General features: G+C 36.6%; 1 protein-coding gene across 28 annotated transcripts in view; it reads left to right on the top strand.

Annotated features, from left to right (window-relative positions):
* Window positions 1-20,811, top strand: part of ADGRL3 (adhesion G protein-coupled receptor L3) — a 638,839-nt gene that overhangs the window by 361,725 nt on the left and 256,303 nt on the right. For all 28 annotated transcript variants that reach the window (XR_005554203.1, XM_039322771.1, XM_039322772.1 and 25 more), the window contains 2 exons: window positions 7,865-7,945; window positions 20,003-20,305. Coding sequence is in view for 27 of the 28 variants with exons in the window: in XM_039322771.1 (XP_039178705.1) it covers window positions 7,865-7,945; window positions 20,003-20,305 (384 nt within the window). In the remaining variant the exon portion in view is untranslated. The remainder of the gene's footprint in view (window positions 1-7,864; window positions 7,946-20,002; window positions 20,306-20,811) is intronic.

Genomic DNA, 20,811 nt, shown 5'->3' on the forward strand with positions numbered 1-20,811 from the left:
TGACATGAAATAATAATATACTTGCTGAATATTATGAAGGAATTACCTAGGGGAAACATGGGTATTTTTTCACTAAATTACCTAGGGAGATCATGGATATTTTTCACTAAAAATTTTCAAGAAAGGGTTGAAGGGACATTTGTCTGGATGTTTTAATTTTGGCTTTTTGTATTGAGCAAAGATTTGGAAGTGATAGGACAGGGGAAGAGAAAATTCCATCTTTAGAGTTTTTAATAAATCTGCTGGCAGGGTCCAGGAGAAGAGCCTTTTCTGCCTTGGTTCCTGTCCTCTGGGACATTGTGCCTCTGAGATGAGAGCCACATCTACCCTTTTGGCCTTCTGAAAAGGCTTGAAGACCTGGCTCTGCCAATTGGGCCGGGGACCCAATGAGGGTGTATCATATTGGTGGTGGTTAATGAACCGAGATAAGGCCTCATCTTCTCCCTGTGTGCATCTTGCCCCCTTTCTTTCTTTCTTTCTTTCTTTCTTTCTTTCTTTCTTTCTTTCTTTCTTTCTTATTTTTAAGTCGATCTGACTGTAAATAGCTATTATTTTAATGTTTTACCTGATTCATTTTATTGGTTGGAAGCTGCCTAGAGTCACCTCTAGGCAAGATGGGAGACATATAAGTTTAATAAATAAATAACTGCACTCTGTCTACAACTAAGAGCCTTAATATACTCTCCACCATTATGAGGTGAAGAGAAAGACATGCGAGAAAAAAGGTTAAACTGAAAGAGGAAGGGATGAAAGTTCTTCAAGTAGTTTTCAAGCAATGACAGGCCACTTAATGACCATTCAAGGTTATGACTGACACCCAAAACTACATATGACCATGTGGTCATTCACCCTTACAACAGGCCACAGGGATGCTGCAGCGTCTCTGCCTCTCTTCCTTCCAGTCCACCCCGACAAGACCCCACAGCGTTTCGCCTGCTCCCCATGCCTCCTACAGACAGCCACCATTTTAAGCGTTCCAACAATTCCTTGCAGAAATGGCAGGTTTTTCAGAGTTTTCTGCCTCGATCATCTGGATATCAGGGGACTGCAAAGTTCTCCTGGATGGCTATTGCTATGCTTTGGGAAGCCAGCCTTGCATGAAAAGGGATCAGCTTCAGGACAAACTTCACAAAACCTTCCCCTTGCTTAACCCCTTCCCTCCCCTAGAAACCAACATTTCTTCAATAAATGAAACAAAAAAAGCTGGAAGGGACAGACTTCACCACCACCAACATCACCCCAGTTAGGTGCTAAAACTCATCCTGAAGCTGCATGCCTTTGCATGCAGGGCTGGCTTCCCAAAGCCTAGCAATAGGCAGCCAGGAGAGCTTTGCACTCTGCTGATGGGACAGAAAGCTTTGAAACACTAGGGAACTTTTTTGCCTCAGGAAGGCAGGGCACCTTGACAGGAGGAAGGGCAGGGTCAGAATTAGGAAAGGCAGGCCCTTTCCTAATTTTCCTTTCCTGTTGCTATGCAGCAGACCATCCCTTGGGGTGGGGAAGGCCTTGGGAGGCCTGAGGCAGGTGGGTTGTGCCTGCATTAAGTCTCGCAGGATCTCTTCCACCACTGAGCTCCTTTTAATGACCCATGCATTCATTTAATAAATACACCAGGGAGAGCAGAGATGGCTGGTCATTACTAGAGATAGTTAATTTAACGTTTGTCAAGACTGTAACTTGAGGACTACCTGTACCAGTCTACCCACTCAGAGGCATGTTACAGAGAGACATGAAGAGTTTATATTTTCAAAAGAGGTTATGGGTGATAACAGTACAGATTATCTCTGAACTTCCGGTTTGTGTCATGGCGTTGCAGCCAAAGGAAAGCTGGGCTCCACTTCCCATGGCTGATTTCACCCTGCCAAGAGACTCTAAATGGGCCTAAAGTTGCCCTGGAGAGGCAATGAAGAAGGAGGGGAACCTCGTAGACCATGGAAAGGTGGCAGTCGATCCGTTGATCTGAAGAAAGCCCTCCAAACTGGCAGGGGAAAGGCTAGCTGCACTTCTGTGGCTAACCCAAGCCATCAACAACCAAATAAAGAAAACACCAGCATTATCAGCATTTTAAACAACCTGTGTGGAACTGGGTGAGATTATTAATCCTTGGATAAGACAAGCTCCCATAAAGCAAGAAATCCCCAAGCATGAGAAGGAAGGGGACTTTTGCTCCCCCCTTCCAGAGGAAAAAAAGCGAATCCTTTATGGGGGAAAAACAAGGAAGAAAATAATAAGAATATAATACTAAAGTGGAAGCTCTACAAGACAGAACGTTGACAAATTGCAAAATTGAGAAATCTCTTTGGAAAGAATATTGAGGTGAAATTCAAGAAACTTTAAAGCGAAAATAATTGTTTATTTTAAGTGTTGGAAAATGGACATCTGAGGACATCTAGTGGTGATAGAGGTACAGCATTAAGCTTATTGTGGCTAGAGCATTTGGCACAATGCCTAGACACAGATAAATTCTCAGCTTCTTTGACCTTCAGCTAAGTTTTCAGTTCAACAGAGAACAGCTGGCAACAAAGAAAATATTTTGGACTACTCTGTACTTGGTGGAAGATACAACTGTTTTGAAACTTGCTGACTATTCTGGACTACAAATATTGACTGAATCTTAATTTTTGACTTTCTGCTTCTTGGTTTTTCTTTTTTACTGGGGGGAGACTAAAAGATTGACTTTAATGTGGTTGGACAATGTGGATTATAAACATTGTTTGGATTGAAATCTTTGGACTCCTGGACAGAAGAGTTGTGACAAAATACCCCTTGTTGATGATAGACCTATATTGTGGAACTTATTGGATCACAAAGGGTACACACAAAGACTATAATTTTAAGTTGTATATTACTGTATTAATTATATTGATTATAAAATTGGTCCTGTCAAACAAGACTAACACCTGGGAAATATAAATAGAGGGAGGGAACAAAAATGAGTGCTCCACATCTAGCTAAAAGTGGTTAAAAAAAACCACGCCAAGTATCTGCCTCTGAAGCCTACAATATAACATACCAGAGACAAAGAACTAATAATTTCCAGAAAGAAATGCGACTTATATTGCAATCAATTCAAGAGGCAATTGAGCTACATAGAGAAGATTCAAGAAGAAACCACAAAGAGACTAAAGAAAACATGAATAAGATAAATGATCAAGTTCTTAACTTAAAATTTAAACTAGGGAATCCCCAGAAAATGACTACAAAGAAAGAACAAGGAACCCAGAAAACAGAAGACAGGTTAGGAAAAAATGATCCAAAGACAGAGAAAATAAAGGAAGGACACAGACAAAGAAAAATACTGAAGACCCAGAGAAAATATTGGAAATGAAAAGAACACACCATCCCTCAAGACCTCAGAATATACTTGAAGATAAGGAAGAAGATTCTATAGAACAGACTATAGAGCCCTCAGAACACGCGTCAGAAACTGGGAAACAAGAAATGAAAAGAGAAGTTGAGGGAGGAGGAAAGTGGGAGCCTTTCAATGAATATGACTGGGCTGAACTCTCCCTCAGAAATACCTTACTTAAATGGCTTTTCCTATCATAAAGAACACCCATAAAAATTGAGGAAAAATGCTTTGACGATTTAAATACAAGGTTTTGGAAGCCTATCTGGCAAAGAAAGAAAGCTAGAGTTAGACTAAAGAAAATAGAGGACTTGATCGATTGGTTGGGGCTTCATATTACCAAACAGGTATTTGAATATGGCTAGAAACAGATAGCTTTTAGATATTAAAAGACTATATTTAGAAAGATATGATTTATACTTAGTATGATGTATTTTTCTATGAGATGGAAACATGAAAATAACAAGATGGTTTTTAATAAGGGAAGCTTTTCACCTCAATGTAACTACTGTTGAGAAAATCATAATGTATGAAGATATTTTGAATACTGAAGGGAAAACAAAATGGAAACAGGAGCTAGGAAAACAGGGTATTGGTCTAATAAAGTGACTGTAATTGCAAATAAAATTGAGTTACAAATTGGATAGAAAAGATACTATAATTTAAAAGCAATGTTAATAGATACAATATTAGAAAAATATGATGAAGAAACACAAACATGTGTTATATGTATTAATAATAGAAAGAATTGCATTTGTTTAGTGTTTGAAAAGTGAAGAAACATTACTTGAAGAAGAGAGGATTAAGAAAATGTCAGAATGTGCAGAAACTAAGAACGATATTGAAGAACAAAGAAAAGGAAGATATAAAATAATTTTAATATGTATTGTTAAGTAAAAAATGAACCCAGACAACACGCTGTTTATCAAGCACTTATGATTTGTAAAAATTAGAAAATCAATAAAATTTTATAAAAAAAATTAGTACAGATTATCTCTGCTAATGTCTCTCCATCTTTATTCCTAGTGATCAATAGGCTTTTAGATGCAGAAAGTCAATCCATTCCAATATTTCATTTTCAAATTCTGGGAATATTTAACAGGGCTGCAATTACCTGGACCTCGTAGTATCCTATTGTAAAAACTGAAATTATATTAGACATGTTGTATTCCTCTAGAATTATGTAACATTTCTTAAGACCATATCTATCACATTGTTCCACTGAAGCTCAGCAATTTCACATTCAAGTTATTTAAGAATACTTCCTAGACCAATTATTTACTGGTTTTCTATTTGACAGGAATGTTTAGAGCTCTATTTATTGACATCACATCCTCAATCTTTAGTTTGCTTTGCTGATAATATCAATTTTGCCCTGCATCTTCCACCACAAAGATAATAATTCATTTTTCTTCTCAAGATGACCCTGAACATTTTGGCTTAATAAATAGTAGCTTGTGCCTAGCACTAAATTATTGTGGGAAGGCATGTTGAAATTGTCCTCCAGAGTTATTCTATAGAATCTGGCCTATTTCCTAGTTTACTTGATATATGGAAGATATGTATCATACAGCTGTTTTTTTTCTAATCGTTCTTCTGGAGTTTATATTCAGAGATGACTGTATTGTACTAGGTCTTTTAATTCCATCAAGCTTTCAGTATGCTTTCTTTTGAATCAAGGATTCCAGCACCCTGTTCATGCTTTGGAGGTATCTAATATTTGCTTAAAAAAGCACTCTCTATTTTTCTCCACCTCTTTGGTTTATGCATTGTTCCTTGTGGCCTTCTTGACTAGCTGTCATATTCATACTCTTTCACTGTGCTTTACCTACTTATATAGAGGGCTTGGTCTCCATATTCCATAATTGAACTAGCTGTTGCCAATCAATAAAAGAGGATAAGACAAATACCGTGACCATATGGAAAGACAATGTGGAGAGAAGTATTAAGAAGGAATACTGCTGTCAGCAGCCTAATTATATGTGCAGGGTTAAAGGAACTAAGATAGTGTCTCCAAGGACTACAGTTTGAAATGATCCTGAAGAGTGGACTCCTGCATTTTTACTTAGGATCTGTAATTGGAAAGTCAACAACTTTCTCCTTTGTTGCTAAAGGTCAGCAGCCTGATTTGCCCTTGGTTCTCTGATTTTTCCCAAGCTTAGTGAATTTGAATATTATGTTTACTTTTTACTCTGTTTCACAGTCTTATACACCTCTTGAAAACTCTAGGAGCCAAGTTATTTTTCTAGTTCATAATGAGAAAATTTTCAAGAAGATTTTCTTGAAAGTCCTGGTCTCCTATCAGGGAAATTATATTTAGATTTCATTTGGTAAATTAATGTCATGAAACAATTTCCATGTCATTAGCACTGGGATGCACCACAATTGCTAATTCCATTTGTTATTATCTATCTATCTAGAGCACAGGTGTCAAACTCCCCACATCATATGACATGTCGCGACTTATCACAACTTTTTTTGCATTGCCAGAGCTGGGATGTGTGCGGCCTCCATAAGATGTAACCGGCCCTCGGGCTGGCAGTTTGTCACCCCTGATCTACAAAATCTGTGATATGCCCAGCTGATGCAAATTGGCAAGGCATTGTGCAATGTACTGTACTTATACTGATTCTGTATACAGTATACATACCTGTACTTTTCATGATCAGTTTGCCCATCGCTATGTGTCTTGTGATTGTAGAAGCATATCTTCATTTTGAGAGGATGCAGGTTCAACTGCAAGCATTGTACTTCATTCTCAATCTCTTCAAGTAACTAATTCTTTCCCCTGAACTCTCATTCTCTGTAACTGAAGAGGGATAATGCTATCTCATCCCTGAAGTTTCCAACCACTGGATATATAGAAAAAAATAGAATTTAAGTTACAGAATCTTGGAAAATGGACATATATGGATGTTTATATGGTCTTCATTGCTGGTGACTACATTAAAGTGAGGACTCAACTCTCTTTTGCCTTTGATTCTCTAACAGAATATTGATTGAATGAGGAGGATGTTAATCCTTTATTTCTATCACAGATATGTGTTGTTGTGCTATATTTTGGAAATTCACAGGCTAAAACAGGGGTGTCAAACTGCTGGCCCACAGGCCAGATGCGTCATGCCGAAACCACACCCACCCCATTGCTAGCAATGGAAAAAAAATCACAATATGTCATGACACGTCATGTGACGTTGCAAATTTGACACCCCTGGGTTAAAAGAATTCCATCACCCCAAAGTGGTAAGCTTTCATACCTGGTTTCTGGAATTGCCTATTTGCTTAACTGCCTGTTTGTTTGTTTGTTTGTTTGTTTATAAAACAAATTTATATAGCTGCCCAACTCACATACAGTAAATTGTCATTCTAACCCTTTGTTCCAGCTCATGTCTATCTGATCTCTAGGTCTTCCGCCATTTGCTCCTTTTGTTACTTCCAGTACATATAAAGAAGAAAGGCCATTATTAGCCTCTATTACATTTTTGAATATTTTCAAAGAAATTCTGTAAACATTTATAATAAGATAAATAACATTTATTAAATTGTTTTTGTATAAAGTGTTTTTAAATTGCTATACTCAATGGGAACAAAATAAAGATGGTAACAGGAAAATGTTCAAATAGATATATAGGAATGTGTATATTTAAAAAGATTATTAATCAAGGAATGATTTTATAAAGTTATAAGATGATAGATGAGTGCATTGCTTCCAAGCAAAATAAATAAAATGATTGAAACTAGAATATTGATGGTAATTCTGAGAGTTGTACAAACACATTTATAATATGAATTTATATTATAAATAATGAGGATGATTTAAATTTATTAGAATATTACTGCGGCAACTAAATCTGCAAACAATGGGCAGAACGAAATAATATAAAACATTTATTAATGTTTTGTGTATATTAATCATATGTAACTCATTATGTGGCAAAATATTTTAACAATCAAGAACTGGTCTGTTTATCAGTGTTCTTAAAAATGATTTGGGACATAAAAAATAAATACTTTTGCTTCAAACTATTGAATAAATTAAATGTTTAAGGAAGTTCAAATATTAACCATCCCCTCACCAACTTCTTTTACACTTATGCCAAGCCATGATTTTGCATCCATTATCCTTGATTTGTAGGAACCAAATGTGGAACTTAATTGTTTTATGTAAAATATAAAGTTATATTGTGAAGTAAACCTTTATTTGTATGGCTACCATAAGAACAGTGTAATTTGTCACTATTACGATATTCAGGATCGAGCTTTAATCCCAACTCATAACACAGCATTAACCTTCTTTCCCTTGCTGTTTTTTTCCCCCTTTTTTAGCACATTACTTCCTGGCCTATTCTTGCTTTCAGATTCATGGGTCATTTACATTACCTGTATTGTATTACCTTTAGTAATAAACTTTAATATTACATAATTTGAATGCAATTAGATTACTTTGGTGGGGTGAATTAAGACTGCCAATATGAATAGAAGGGCTAGAAATTCATGTGTTCTGTTTGTCAACAGGGCAAGTACATCATGGTCAAGTATCCTATCTTGTTCCTCCAATTCATCTAGACTCAGATCATGAAAAACAATCATTTAAGGGTGAGTTGCTAATTAAATCATTCTACACTGAAAAGATTCATTTGTTAATAAGAGTTTGTCTACATATTGATCCCACAAAATTCTTGAAAGGATTTGCTGTTGATGAACAGATTTGAAACAGATTTATTTCTCTGGAATAAGATTTAGTCTGTATTTTATTGCAATATTTTCATACATTTAATTCATGGTTGTTTTTCTAATACTTTTGTTATACTATCTTGTTCAGAATGAATCAAATAATTCCCTAAAATTCAGATTTAATATGTATAATATAACTGAACACACACTTTGTTAATCTAGTTGTGCTATGTTCTATTCATATTTCATATTTAATTTTTTATTTTTGTTTTCATTTATATTTAATATTTTCCATTGTAATATGGTTTGTTACTATTCTTATAACCTGCCAATGTCATTTTTTGTGAGATGAGCAGCTTATATATTTGCTAAATAAATAATTATAGAAAACAAAAAAGTACACCACTAATCTCAAAACAATTTAGAGTCATCAAAAATGATAACAGGGTAAAAAAGATACTGGCTATCAAATTTAGGCTATAGTCTAGTGGGTGAACAGAAGTATTCATATTGTATTTTATTTTATTTTTTTAAATTTTTATTAAGTAAACATTTAAAAACAGATTGAACACAGTGTGACTTTTCCGGCTGTTATTTTGCCATACATACTTTACCGTATACCATATATCTTCCTAGTCATTGATCTTTTATACCATTTACATATTGCATTTTACACTATTTACATATTTATATATTTACATACATATTTACATCTATTTATAACATAATTTCCATTTCCATTCTTATTTCATATTCTTTCTGATCTCTATCTTATGCTCACTTTGAGGTTGAAAATCTATATTTTGTCTCTTCTAGACGAGCTTTCTTTCTTCTGACTTTTTCTCCTCGAATCTAACCAATAATACATCTTGTCCCAAACTTTATAATACTCTGTTTCATCCTTGTCCTTAATTTCTAAGGATAATCTACCCATCTCTGCACATATCAAAAAAAAGTTAATTAGTCCACTCTCCACTGGGGAATTTCCATTTTTCCAGTTCTGGACATACACCAACCTAGCTGCTGTTATAATATGCAACATTAGATATGTCTCTCCTTTGTTGAACTTCCCATCTATCATTCCCAATAAAAACAATTCTGATCTGGAATCTATCTTCAATCCCAACATTTCCTCCAGCCAGGTCTTTATTAGCCGCCAAAATTCTTTGGCTTTGGAACAGGTCCACCATGTGTGATAATAAGTACCTAACATTTTCTTGCACTTCCAACATTGTGGCGATATATCTTTTCTCATCTTTGCCAATCTTGTTGGGGAGAAATGCCACCTGTAAAACATTTTATACAGATTCTCTTTATATGAGGAGGCCAAGGTTAGTTTTCTATTTCTGTCCCATAACATTTGCCATTTGTCTAGGTCAATATTATATCCAAAATTTTGGGCCCATGTTATCATCATTTCTTTAACCTGCTCCTCTTACATTTTATATTCCAATAAATATTTATATGTTCTTTTGATTGCTTTCTCCTCCATTCCTAATAATATTTTATCTAGTGTTATCAAACTTCTCCGTATACCCCATTCCTTTTTGTCTTTCTTATAATGTGACTGAACTTGCAGGTATGCCCACCATTCCAATTGTACCCCATTTTCTTTTAATTCTTGTCTAGATTTAAATTCCCCTTATTCATTTAAAATATCTCCGTAGGTGACTACTTTTCCCAAGTTCATAAAGTTTGGATGCACTAGCGCTTCCAGTGTTGAGAGCCATGCTGGTGTTTCTGTATAGTTCTGTTGTTTAATTTTAATCCACACATTGAGTAATGCTGCTCTAATATAGTGTCTCTGGAAGTATTGATGAACATTATATCTCTCATCCCACAAAAATGCATGCCATCCAGATTGTAAATCATGAAGTATCCATATTTTCAATTACTTTCCAGTTTAAGAATTCAAATTTTTATCTTTTATTTCAGTAGCAATATATAGTGCTGCTATGCATTTATATCAAATATTTTAACAGTGGAAATTAACTCTACTGTCTTCAGCTTTAAAGGGATGCTCTGGCAGATGGTTTGTCTGAATGTTTATCTTCTGTAATTTGCTACTGATCTGGATAAACCTTTATGTATTAATCTGATAGAATAGATAAATGTCATATCTTCCAAAATAAAAAAGGGGGGAGAGAATCCAGATAATTAAAGACCACTCAAGCTGTCATTATTACTCAGGAAAATTCTAGATCCAAACAGCACTTTTAAAATAATATGATAATTACTAAAAGTAAATATGTAATTCTAGAGAACAAAAATTGCCAAATAAATCTTATTTCTTATTTTTATCAGATATCTTCTTTGGAGATTCTGGGAAGGCACATAAGATATAAATATATCTTCTTTGTAACAAAGTGATTGATCCAGTGAACATTCTAATTAAATGTAGGCTAAATGACACAAGTCAATACATAGGGGGCTTGAAAGTCAACTCAGAACTTTTATCAATTTGGGGAAAGTATTGTATAGAAGGTCAAAAGATTCAATATTTGTCCTGTATTCTTCAACAATTTTTATTAATGAGATGGATGAAAAGATGAAGTGAATATTTACCAGCTCTGTAGATTGTCTAAAATTGGGTGACATAGCTACTCACCAAACTTAAAAAAAAAAAAAATCCATCTTCATGTGTTAGAGAAATTGCCTGAGAAATAACAGGATGAAATTTAACAAGAGATGACCTAAATTTGGCTTGGGTCTTTTTCTTGTGAGAAAGAATTTGAAATAGCTGTTACAAATCAAATATAAATCAATAGAATATTGATGGCTACAAAAGGATCAAATACAATATGGATTGGAATTAACAGAAATATAGTTTTCAAATCATGAAAAAAATGGTGCATTTTCTTTCTATGGTGGTCAGATTACTCAGTGAGAAGGATTCAGAGAAACTGAAACAGATTCAAGAAGGGCAATGAGAACAATCAGGGATTGAAAAATAAATATTCCATTGAGAGATTTAAGCTACTTGGAATGTTTACTACTGAAAATAGACCTGAAAATAGAACTGCAAAAACTCAAATATGTCACACAGAAAGTAGCCAAAATTTATTCCTGATTTTAAGGAATGAAAGAGATGAAATAAATTTCAGAAATAAAGATTCTTATTGAAAATTGGACAGGAGAGGAAGTAGGGAAGGTCTTCTTAACCATAAGAACAGTTTGTGAAACAAATTTCCAGAGCAGCTAAGGGTTTTCTTTCATTCAAATGGGCAACAATTTATAGTGGAGCTTCAAAGAAAGAAATTAATACCAAAGATTCTTGAATGTCTAAAATGAGAATGAAATTAATTGGGATTGGTCCATTAAAACACATACATTCCTAGCTTTATGTTGGGAATGTATTTAAGCATCAGCTTGAGTTTGGGCAATGAAAAACCATATTGTCTTAGTAGAAGCTAAATTAGAAGAAAAGGTAAACACGAGCTTGGTTCAAAGGCAGGCAGACAACCACCTTTATGAGGATTTGATAGGGGGCGATGCTAATCTCTGTTTCGGAGGTCTTAGATCAATGGAGACTACGTAAGACAAATATTAAAAACAAATAAACTTTATATTTCAGAATAAATGTGTATTATCACTACATCACTCAGTAATTTCTTCATGGACGAGATCAAATCTCCTTCCTATCTTTTTTTGCATTTAGATGACAATTCCCCAAAGCCAAAAAAAAAAAAACCCTCTTACAGTCCATTGGTGTTACACTCTTATGGAACTATTCTTATGGGTTCTATTACTATTTAATTCTTTTAGTGCCTTCAAGAAAAAGATCCAATAGTATCTATCGCATATCCTTACAGTCAGATCACTTGGGCCAATGGACCTTCTGCCTTCCTTTTAAGAATCAGGTTCATTTCTGCATTCTTCCTAAGGATGCACCACAGCAGATGTGGAAGGAAGATCGAAAGCCCTACCCATACCTATACCCCTTGGGATGCAAGCCCTATCCCTTTTGTATATGCATTTACTCTTTTTCAGTCTCACCTTTCCAGTATTCTTGTAGGACTATAACCTAAAGAGCTTCTTTAAAAAGTGTAGCTCCTTCTTCAGTGTCTTACATTGAAGCTCTTGGTTACTCCCGATCAAAGCTTTACCATCAAAGTGTTTGTCCACTTCAGAATTTTTTTTTAAAAAAAGGGCAATAGTACAGAAAAATTTTCTCTTGCCTTTCTAATTTACCATTTTTATTTGACTTGTCAAAATGATAGGTAAACCATTTTAGATACTGTAAAGTTACTTTAAAAGCTAATTATTCTTGAAAAGAAATTTATTTAAAATTTTTTTCTGAAAATATTTAAAACACTCCTCAATGGAATTAAGAGAACCATCAAAGGCAATTTATATCATATTTATATATTATTTTCTCAATAATGAATTGCTCTATCATTTAAGATACATTAAGTAAAAATTAGACTAATTATAACAGGTTTAAAAGCATAAGATAATAACAAATAGAGGAGATAAAACTTTCTGGTTCAGTGTGTTTAAGCATGACTGTGGCTAGACTACACTACACTTTAACATATGTTTGCCTTTAGCAAACATTCTTGGATTATATCGTTGATAGTTTAAGGATGAAGAATAATCCAAACCTACAGATCAATGTTCTTGATCCTGTTATGCTGTTTAATATTGTGTGCTATCTTAATTATTATTTTGTACCAAGGTCATATAAAAAAGTTTTGTACTAAATATTTTGTACTTCAACTTTTATTACTCCAAGAAATATGGCCAATGACATGACATTTTGGGAGATTTAGACCATCTAGAAGACATCAGATTGCCTGCTCTGAGTATAAACTAATTTCATAGAGTGACATGTTAAAATGATATCCTTCTTTTCTTATTGCCGGTGGCTATATAACGATAAAGTCTTATGTCACTCAATCAGTTGATAAAAATATGTAAAAGGAAAAGGAAAACAGAGAGGGGAAGTTGTTCTCCAGACAAAAATATTTTGACATTTGAGGGAGGGAGGGAGGAAGGAAGGAAGGAAGGATAACAAGAACTGTACATCATCTGCATAATATAAAAATGTCCAGTTCACAGCTCAGTCTGCCATTCCCTTCTCACAAAAAGTTTCACTTGGGCCTGAAATTGGTCACTTCTTTTCCTGTTCCTCTATCCCAGTGGTTCTCAACGTGTGGGTCGGGACCCCATTTGGGGTCGAATGACCATTTCACGGGGGTCACCAAACCATGCTGTCCGCCATTTTTTCCCTTTTCCCTAGCTGTCCTACTCCCTCTTATTGGTGGCCACACCCACTTGGGGGTCATCACAACATGGGGAACTGTATTATGGGGTCACGGCATTAGAAAGGTTCAGAATCACTGCTCTATCCCATTTTTATGCTTCTCTTTTGTAACTTTGGTGACTACTTTCTCTTTGCTTTCTGTCTCTGGGAATGTCTCAGGGAAAGACTATCCATAGGGAGATATACTTTTCTCTATACTACAGTGACTTTTATCCTTTCCTTATATCAGTGGTTCTCAACCTTTTTAATGCCGCGACCCCCAACCGGTCGTAAGTCGAGGACTACTCAACTGGTGCAGCACCGTTTGCAGAATGGGACTTTTGGTGGGCTCAGCAGGGCAGAGACAGCCTGGACAATTCCTATTGGCTTTTGAAAGCCAATAGAATTAGACTCTATTCAAGAGAGTCTATTCTATTGGCTTTCAAAAGCCAATAGAATAAAAGGGAGTAGCAAGGCTAAGGAAAAGGGGGAAAAAATGGCAGACTGCGTTGTTTGGCGACCCCCATGAAATGGTTGTTCGGCCCCAAATGGGGCCCCGACCCACAGGTTGAGAACCACTGCCTTATATGGTAAGAAAACCCCATGTCTCCTCCTTGTAGAAGATTTTGGGATGAGCAAAACAAGAGCAGAGTGCTTTTGGGGAGCAGTAATTTTTGCTAAAAGAAACAACAAGTGTGACTATTTGAGGCAGCACTATTCAGTACTTAATTTAACTCCATGTCACAACTATTTTCCCAGAGGGCTATTCATTCGCCTGCCTGGGTGTGGGCAAGCTAGTAGGCTCTTTTTAATCTGCAACCTGCCCTTTTAGTGAGGGTCACAAGCATGCATATAGGCTCATGATTAGAAAAGAGAGCCAGCGATGATTAAGGCTAGAAACTGTGAGTTCTAGTCCTGCATTAGGCACAAAGCCAGCTGGGTAACCTTGGAGTGACTCACGTTCCCTCAGCCTGGGAGATAGGCAACAGCAACCCACTTCTGAAGTCTTCTCAAGATGACTGCAGGGACAAGTCCAGGTATTTGCCAGAAATCAAAAACTGATTTGAATGCACCCACCACACACACACACACACACACAGACAGAGAGAGAGAGAGATGATTAGAAATTTCTGACAATAATATTTGTGGAATGCCCACATTTTTCTGTGCTGCATAATGTTTTATTTAAAAAAAGAAAGGAAACTGAGTGTCCAGCATTGGAAGAGGACATGAAGAAATTGCTTTTTCCTTTAGTAGCATCATTCCTTCAAGCCCAGACAAGAAAGCAATACCATGAATACTTACACCATTGGAGCTTTATTATAAAACTACAATAATATAATATTGCAGGTATGAAACCATATCCCCCCCCTCTTTGCCTTTTCTTTCCAGAGAATTAGGGAGGGTCCCTTCTGAGACACTTACCATGTCTCATTTCTTCTATGGACTGAGTTGTCTCTTATCTGATCATTGCCCTGGCTATAGTTCCTCTTCTCCTCCTTCCCACAGGCCATAACATCTACCTGTTAGCTCACTTCTGGCATGGAGAACAAGATTAAAACTTAAATCAACCTAAGCAATTTACAGACTATTTCAAATTTTATTTACACTGCATCTTCCTTTTTGCATTTTTACTTTAAAGAGCTGATCTTTTGGCTTGGTGTATCTTAGGAATACAGCTTTGCAAATATTGTAAAACAAAACCATTTGTTACAAAAATAAGTATTTATAAGAAGAAGTAAAATGGAAAGCAGGTTGTCCAACATAAGCAAACTCTTTGGGACTAGAAAATATACATCACTGAATATTGCTGAAATTCCAAATTGTCTATATTTAATTCTGTAACAAAATTCTAACTATGCATTCTTTTTATTTAAAATTTCCCCACTGGTTATCATGAAAACTTTGCGCATCTGTCTTTGAAAGGCCCCAGCATGAATGATGCTTCATATATATATATATATATATATATATATTCTTCCAGCTAATCACAACAATCTTCTGTTGGGAAATATTTTCTGAGTCAATAAAAAAAATCCTTAGAATCAACAGATTCTGGTATTTTGTAATACCCAAACTTCTGGATGTTTTCTGGTATTTTACAATTGTTAATTAATTCCACATTTAGCTTTGGGTGTAAAATTTAAATAACTTTATGGTTATCAATGTTAACAATTTAGAAATCATAGTTCATATTGATATAAAATTATTTTTATCTATAAGGGTTTGAGTTTTCTAAACATCAGAGTATTAATAATCTCCAGTCAACACTGAATAAATACCACTGAACCCAAATAATATAAAATATTACTTATGTTTTATAATAATACAATAAATAATATAAAGGAAAAATCCAGTTTCCCATTCCATGCAGGAATACAATTTAAACATTCACAATAGCCTCTGTTTAAAGGCATTCCAGTGAAGGCTAATAACCAGAGTAATTATTTCTGATACTAAGTGACTGTTATATTTTCCCCTAACAGAATCTGGCTTTCTATAACTGAAATTTCATTGTACAAAGGAATAGTTTTCTTACAGTACAGATATGTCAAACTCACGACATCACGTGACGTCACACGACGTATCGGGATGGTTTTGCCATTGCCAACAATGGGATGGGCGTGGCTTCCAGATGATGTGTCCGGCCCGCAGGCTGGCAGTTTGACACCCCTGCAGTAAAACATAGTGAAGAAAAATTGCAAATTTACCTAAGAATCATATGTTTGAAGAGCTCATATAATCTTCTATTTCCATGCCATAATCCAAATCAGAACACTCACAAAATATAGCTTCCAGTCTCTGATTGATTGCATTCCACTGTAGGAAACCCATAACCTCTTTGATTTATTAATAACACTATCAAACAGCTATAATTATTTTTTAACAAAACCTATAAATGTTAATCATTTTTCTTAGTTTTCTCCTGTTTGGATATTTAAGATATTTTGAAGTATTCTAACATATCGTCTCAGTTTTAACTTTTCAAAATTAATATTGCTTAAATCTTCCTTCATTCAACTTAGGATCTAGTTTCAGGTCTCCTGATTATACTCATTGCTCCGTCTGAAAATGCTCTGCTTGTGGAACTCTTTCTTTAAGAGAAGTATCAATTCCTCATACAGTTTCATGAGTTGAATATGCTTTACATAACATTTTTGAACCAGTTGTACATCTATTTACATGTAATTTGTTTCCTTGTCAGGGACAGTGTTAATCCAGTGTGACTTGTTCTTAACAAATGCATAATGGATTGTAGTAATTGCTTGGTTTCAATGTGTTTTGCTGATCATCATGATTGTGTATGGACGCCTGACTGTATTTTCCTGTGTCCCTGTTTCCCCAATTTTGAGGACAAGCAAAATATTTGCATTCCTCCCGTCTGACACATCAGCTTTTGTTTAGGATTCATCAAAGATATAGTAATAAAATTTCACCCAGACCATCAGCAAGTTCCGACAATACCATATCAGCAATTCATTTGGCTCTAAATTTTAAAACTCATCCAGGGTTAGTTCAATTTGCTGATTCTGCTTCTGTTATTCCCAAGCTTCAATCATGCCTCTGTATTCTGCTCTTCACAATTGCCTAGTGAAAGACATATTTTCTTGTTGAAGAACATCAAATTAAACTGGAGTTTGAGTAGTTTTCCATTAAGCAGCCTCATACTTTTTTTCCCCTTTCCCATTTCTCTTCTTACCACGTGCTTCTTCTGTGCTGCCACAGAAGAAATACAGTCACTTCAACTCCCCATACCCACTTTATCTCCCTCCTCCAAGGGAAAATAATTATGGCTCAGCACGTGTGGCAGTGCGTGGGCATCATTGTGGATATTGGGATAGCTAAGCAGACAAAGTCTTCTTGCAGGGTATCTGGGGCCCATGGCCGTTCAGGACATTGGTAATGGCAGATGTGTCCCTGAGTCACAAGCATCGCCGGCTAAGGCAGCAGGTGCCCCCACACCTCAATCAAGACTTAAAAGCTTACAACTATGCCACTCCTTCCTCCCTGTCGGCTAGTGCTGCCTCTGCTGCATTGCTGGGGATTTCTTTAGTTTAGCTGCAGTAGTTGGTGTTTACATAGAAAAGACAGAACTTTTACCTGAGGGAATAAGGAAAGGTACAAAACATAAAAGAGGATGCAAGCTGGTGCAGAGATTTTACATTTGGCAAACAAACTGCTTTCTTCTCTGCATTGCCCAACTTGAACACTTATGCACTGGTCACTCCCATGTGCATTAATAAGCAATGCGATTGGAGAAAGTTCACATGTACATCTGCTTGATTGGACAATGTCACATGCCATTTTCCTTGTTATTGGTTAGAGTATTCTGCATGCCCACCTCTGGAATTTTGCCTGCTTTGCAGAAAGAAGACTGGGCCAAGAATGGGTAGATTCTGTCAATGCTGAGATTTCCTCCACCCCTCATTAAAGCCTTCAGGCCCATTTTCAAAGAGTGTTTGCAACATCAGCTGCAGAGTGTGCACTGCACCTCTTGGAAGGCCATGCCCCTCCACTTCCTCCAGTTTTTCCTCCACCCACATAGCACCCTCCACTCAAGAAAGTGCCAGCACCTCTTTGCACCCTCACCATGTGCATCCCAGTGCTGTCCCCTCATCCAGTGCCTGGATCCCAGGCCACCCAGCAGGAGGAAAAACACAAAGTTACCTGGAGCAGGGGTGGTCCATAATAACAGGGTTATTATGTTGCAGAAGGAAGGGCACCCAGAAGGGCAGAGATGGGGGTGGAAGGTGGATATGGGGAGTTGAATGCCCCTGTGGTTGTAAGTCAAATCATGTGACCATAGGGATATTGCAACAGCTGTAACTTCAGGCCCAGGTTGTTCAGTACCATCATAACTTCAAACAGATGCTAAATGAGTAGTCATAAGTCGAGGACTACTTACACATGTCTTTATCTGAGATCCTTCCATTAGACAGTTTTGTCTCCAACCATCATAAGATTCAGTTTAAAGCTGTTGTGATAAGTTTTACCATGCTTCAGTGAAATAAATGTTTGCCAGTGCAGTCAAACCCACAATATATACTCTAGAGAAGTTGGAAGATACAATAGTTCCAGAGACCAAGAGCCTCTTCTTTCAAAAATATATCAGTGGAAGGTATCTTTTAGCCTTTTCTCAGTTCTCCTACCTCTATATGTAGGTTCTTCTTTCATTTTTGTGTACAATATCATGATTCACACATAACAGAGGCAGAGGTAGCATTGCAATGGTGCAACCCTGTTTTTACCATTTTGACAAAGCATTGGATCATGCACACCATTCTAGGAGGATGGATAAGAATAAGAAGGGGTAACTAAATATAAATAAATAAAGTTAATAAATACATAACTGTCAATAACTTGATACATTTTGATAGTTCTCTCATCATTTTAATTTTCTGGCTTAGCATACAGCACCCTTTAATAGCCAGTTGATCTAGTTTGCATACCTTAGTTTCTATTCCTAATAACAGTGAGTTACCATAACTTTTCATTTTGCATGGTACAGCTACATTCCCTCTGCCCTTTGGCAACCCACACTCCTGTTCAATAGTTCTTTTTCCCTGTTTCTCTCATCATCTGTTTTTGGTTGTTAGTGTTGTCCATTAGGCATGCTTCTTTGGTTGATTCTCTTCTTTATTGGCATCTTCTTTCTTTGATCGAATACAGTTTTGTCTTCCTTTATAAAAAAGACAGTTTTGTCTTCCTTTATTTGTCTTTCCTTTATTTGTCCTCCTTTATTAATCTAATACAGTTTTGTCTTCTGAGCTTTTGCCCAAGCATTATTTATTTTTACATTTATTTCATGGAGGAACTCAACCATCTCTCAGGTTTTGTAAGTCTTGACTCTAAAGTACTGTCTATTTATCTTCACTTTTGTTTATTAAATCACTACTTTCAGGTTAATGAAGCAATATTCAATTTGAGGAAAAGTTCATTAGGTACTTCCTGCTACTGAATTTTTACACCAGAACTCTCTGTAGCAGGCTTAACTCATTTAGCAGGGAGCAGTCATTCAGTTCTCCCAACAATGGGAATTAAGATACATTCCTTGTAATCAGTAGCTATTAAGGAGATTAGGTTCCCTCACCCCCTTGTCTTTTTTTCCTGTTGAATTCCATTGCTGATCATCTGTTTGCTCTTCTTCACTCTCTTACTAATTTCAATAAATATTGAAAACTTTGTTTCAAGATAAATTCATTCCTTTGGATTCAGAAAGAAAAAAAACAGAGTAGTCTAAAAATAATTTAGCTTCATCACACGTTTCAAGTATTGATTATAGAACCATAGAATCACAGAGTTGGAAGGAACAGTGGAGGTCATCTAGACTAGTCCTCATGCCACCCTGAGCAAACAGCAGTTCAGTCTTTTCTTGAAAACTCCAAAGATGGAACATCACAAGATTTTAAAAATAAGTTGTATGCAATGATAAAATCGTCCCATGTATTGTCCAAAGTCACCCCAGTTGTTTTACCACAAATGTACAATTATAATTTGAATGTAACTGTATTCCTATCGAATGTCAAGTAGATGTGCTTATCTTAACATTATTGTAACATTATTTTTTCTCTATTGTATTAAGTTGGATTTAATTTTTTCTGGTAATTTAATTTCCTTAGATTCCCTAAATAATCATTTATATATTCTCAACTCTAGCAGAACATTTCATGTTTAGGAAGAGGAACAAAAAACATAGGAATTGCCACTAACTTGTTTTTGCTTTGAATTGATAGCATCAACAGCTGGAGGAATAGGCCTGGGTGGTACTACCACAGGCACAACAAACAGAGCTATTACAAGCAGTACTGTACACACAACCACTGCATCAGCCTTGGGTAGAAGGAACAGAAGCACAACTACACTTTCTCCAGCTTTGGATAGTCCGAATGAAATGACAACACATCTGCCACCTGCCTCTTCCCAGTTGCCTGCAGTTGGTGCAGAGAGTTGTGAAACTGTGGAAGCTCGTGAGATCATGTGGTTCAAGACCCGACAAGGACAGATGGCTAAGCAGCCATGCCCAAAAGGCACTGTAGGTAAGCCCTAGCCCAGTGGTGGCGAACCTATGGCACGTGTGCCAGAGGCGGCACTCAGAGCCCTCTCTGTGGGCACACGTGCCATCACCCCAGCCCCACCTTCCCCCATGGCCCCCTCCTCAACAGCAGCCTCCCTGGAGGAGAGTTGCCCCTGGGTGCGTCCCGCACATAGCAGCACAGCCAAGGACATGACAGCCGGGCAGCAGGGACAAGACTTTGCCCTCAAACCCCATTGTGTGCAGATGATGCTGCAGGGCATGGGTGGAGGGCATGGTCCGGGCCACCCGGACAATCTGTGGTGGGCCATGGAGGCAGTGGGTGGCCCTGCGGGTGGGAAGGGTGGGAAGGGTGAGGGTGGAGCAGGTGGGCTGGTGCGGGGGCGGATAGAGCGGTTTTGGGGCACTCGGTCTCTAAAAGGTTTGCCATCACTGCCCTAACCCAATGCTATTTCTTTGCTCTATTAAAATGTTTAAGCAGGAATTACTTAATATTAAACAAAAAAGAAA

This window comes from Crotalus tigris, unplaced genomic scaffold (genome assembly GCF_016545835.1).
Source record: "Crotalus tigris isolate CLP2741 ecotype Arizona unplaced genomic scaffold, ASM1654583v1 scf7180000024124.1850442, whole genome shotgun sequence".
In the NCBI taxonomy this organism is placed as follows: domain Eukaryota; kingdom Metazoa; phylum Chordata; class Lepidosauria; order Squamata; family Viperidae; genus Crotalus; species Crotalus tigris.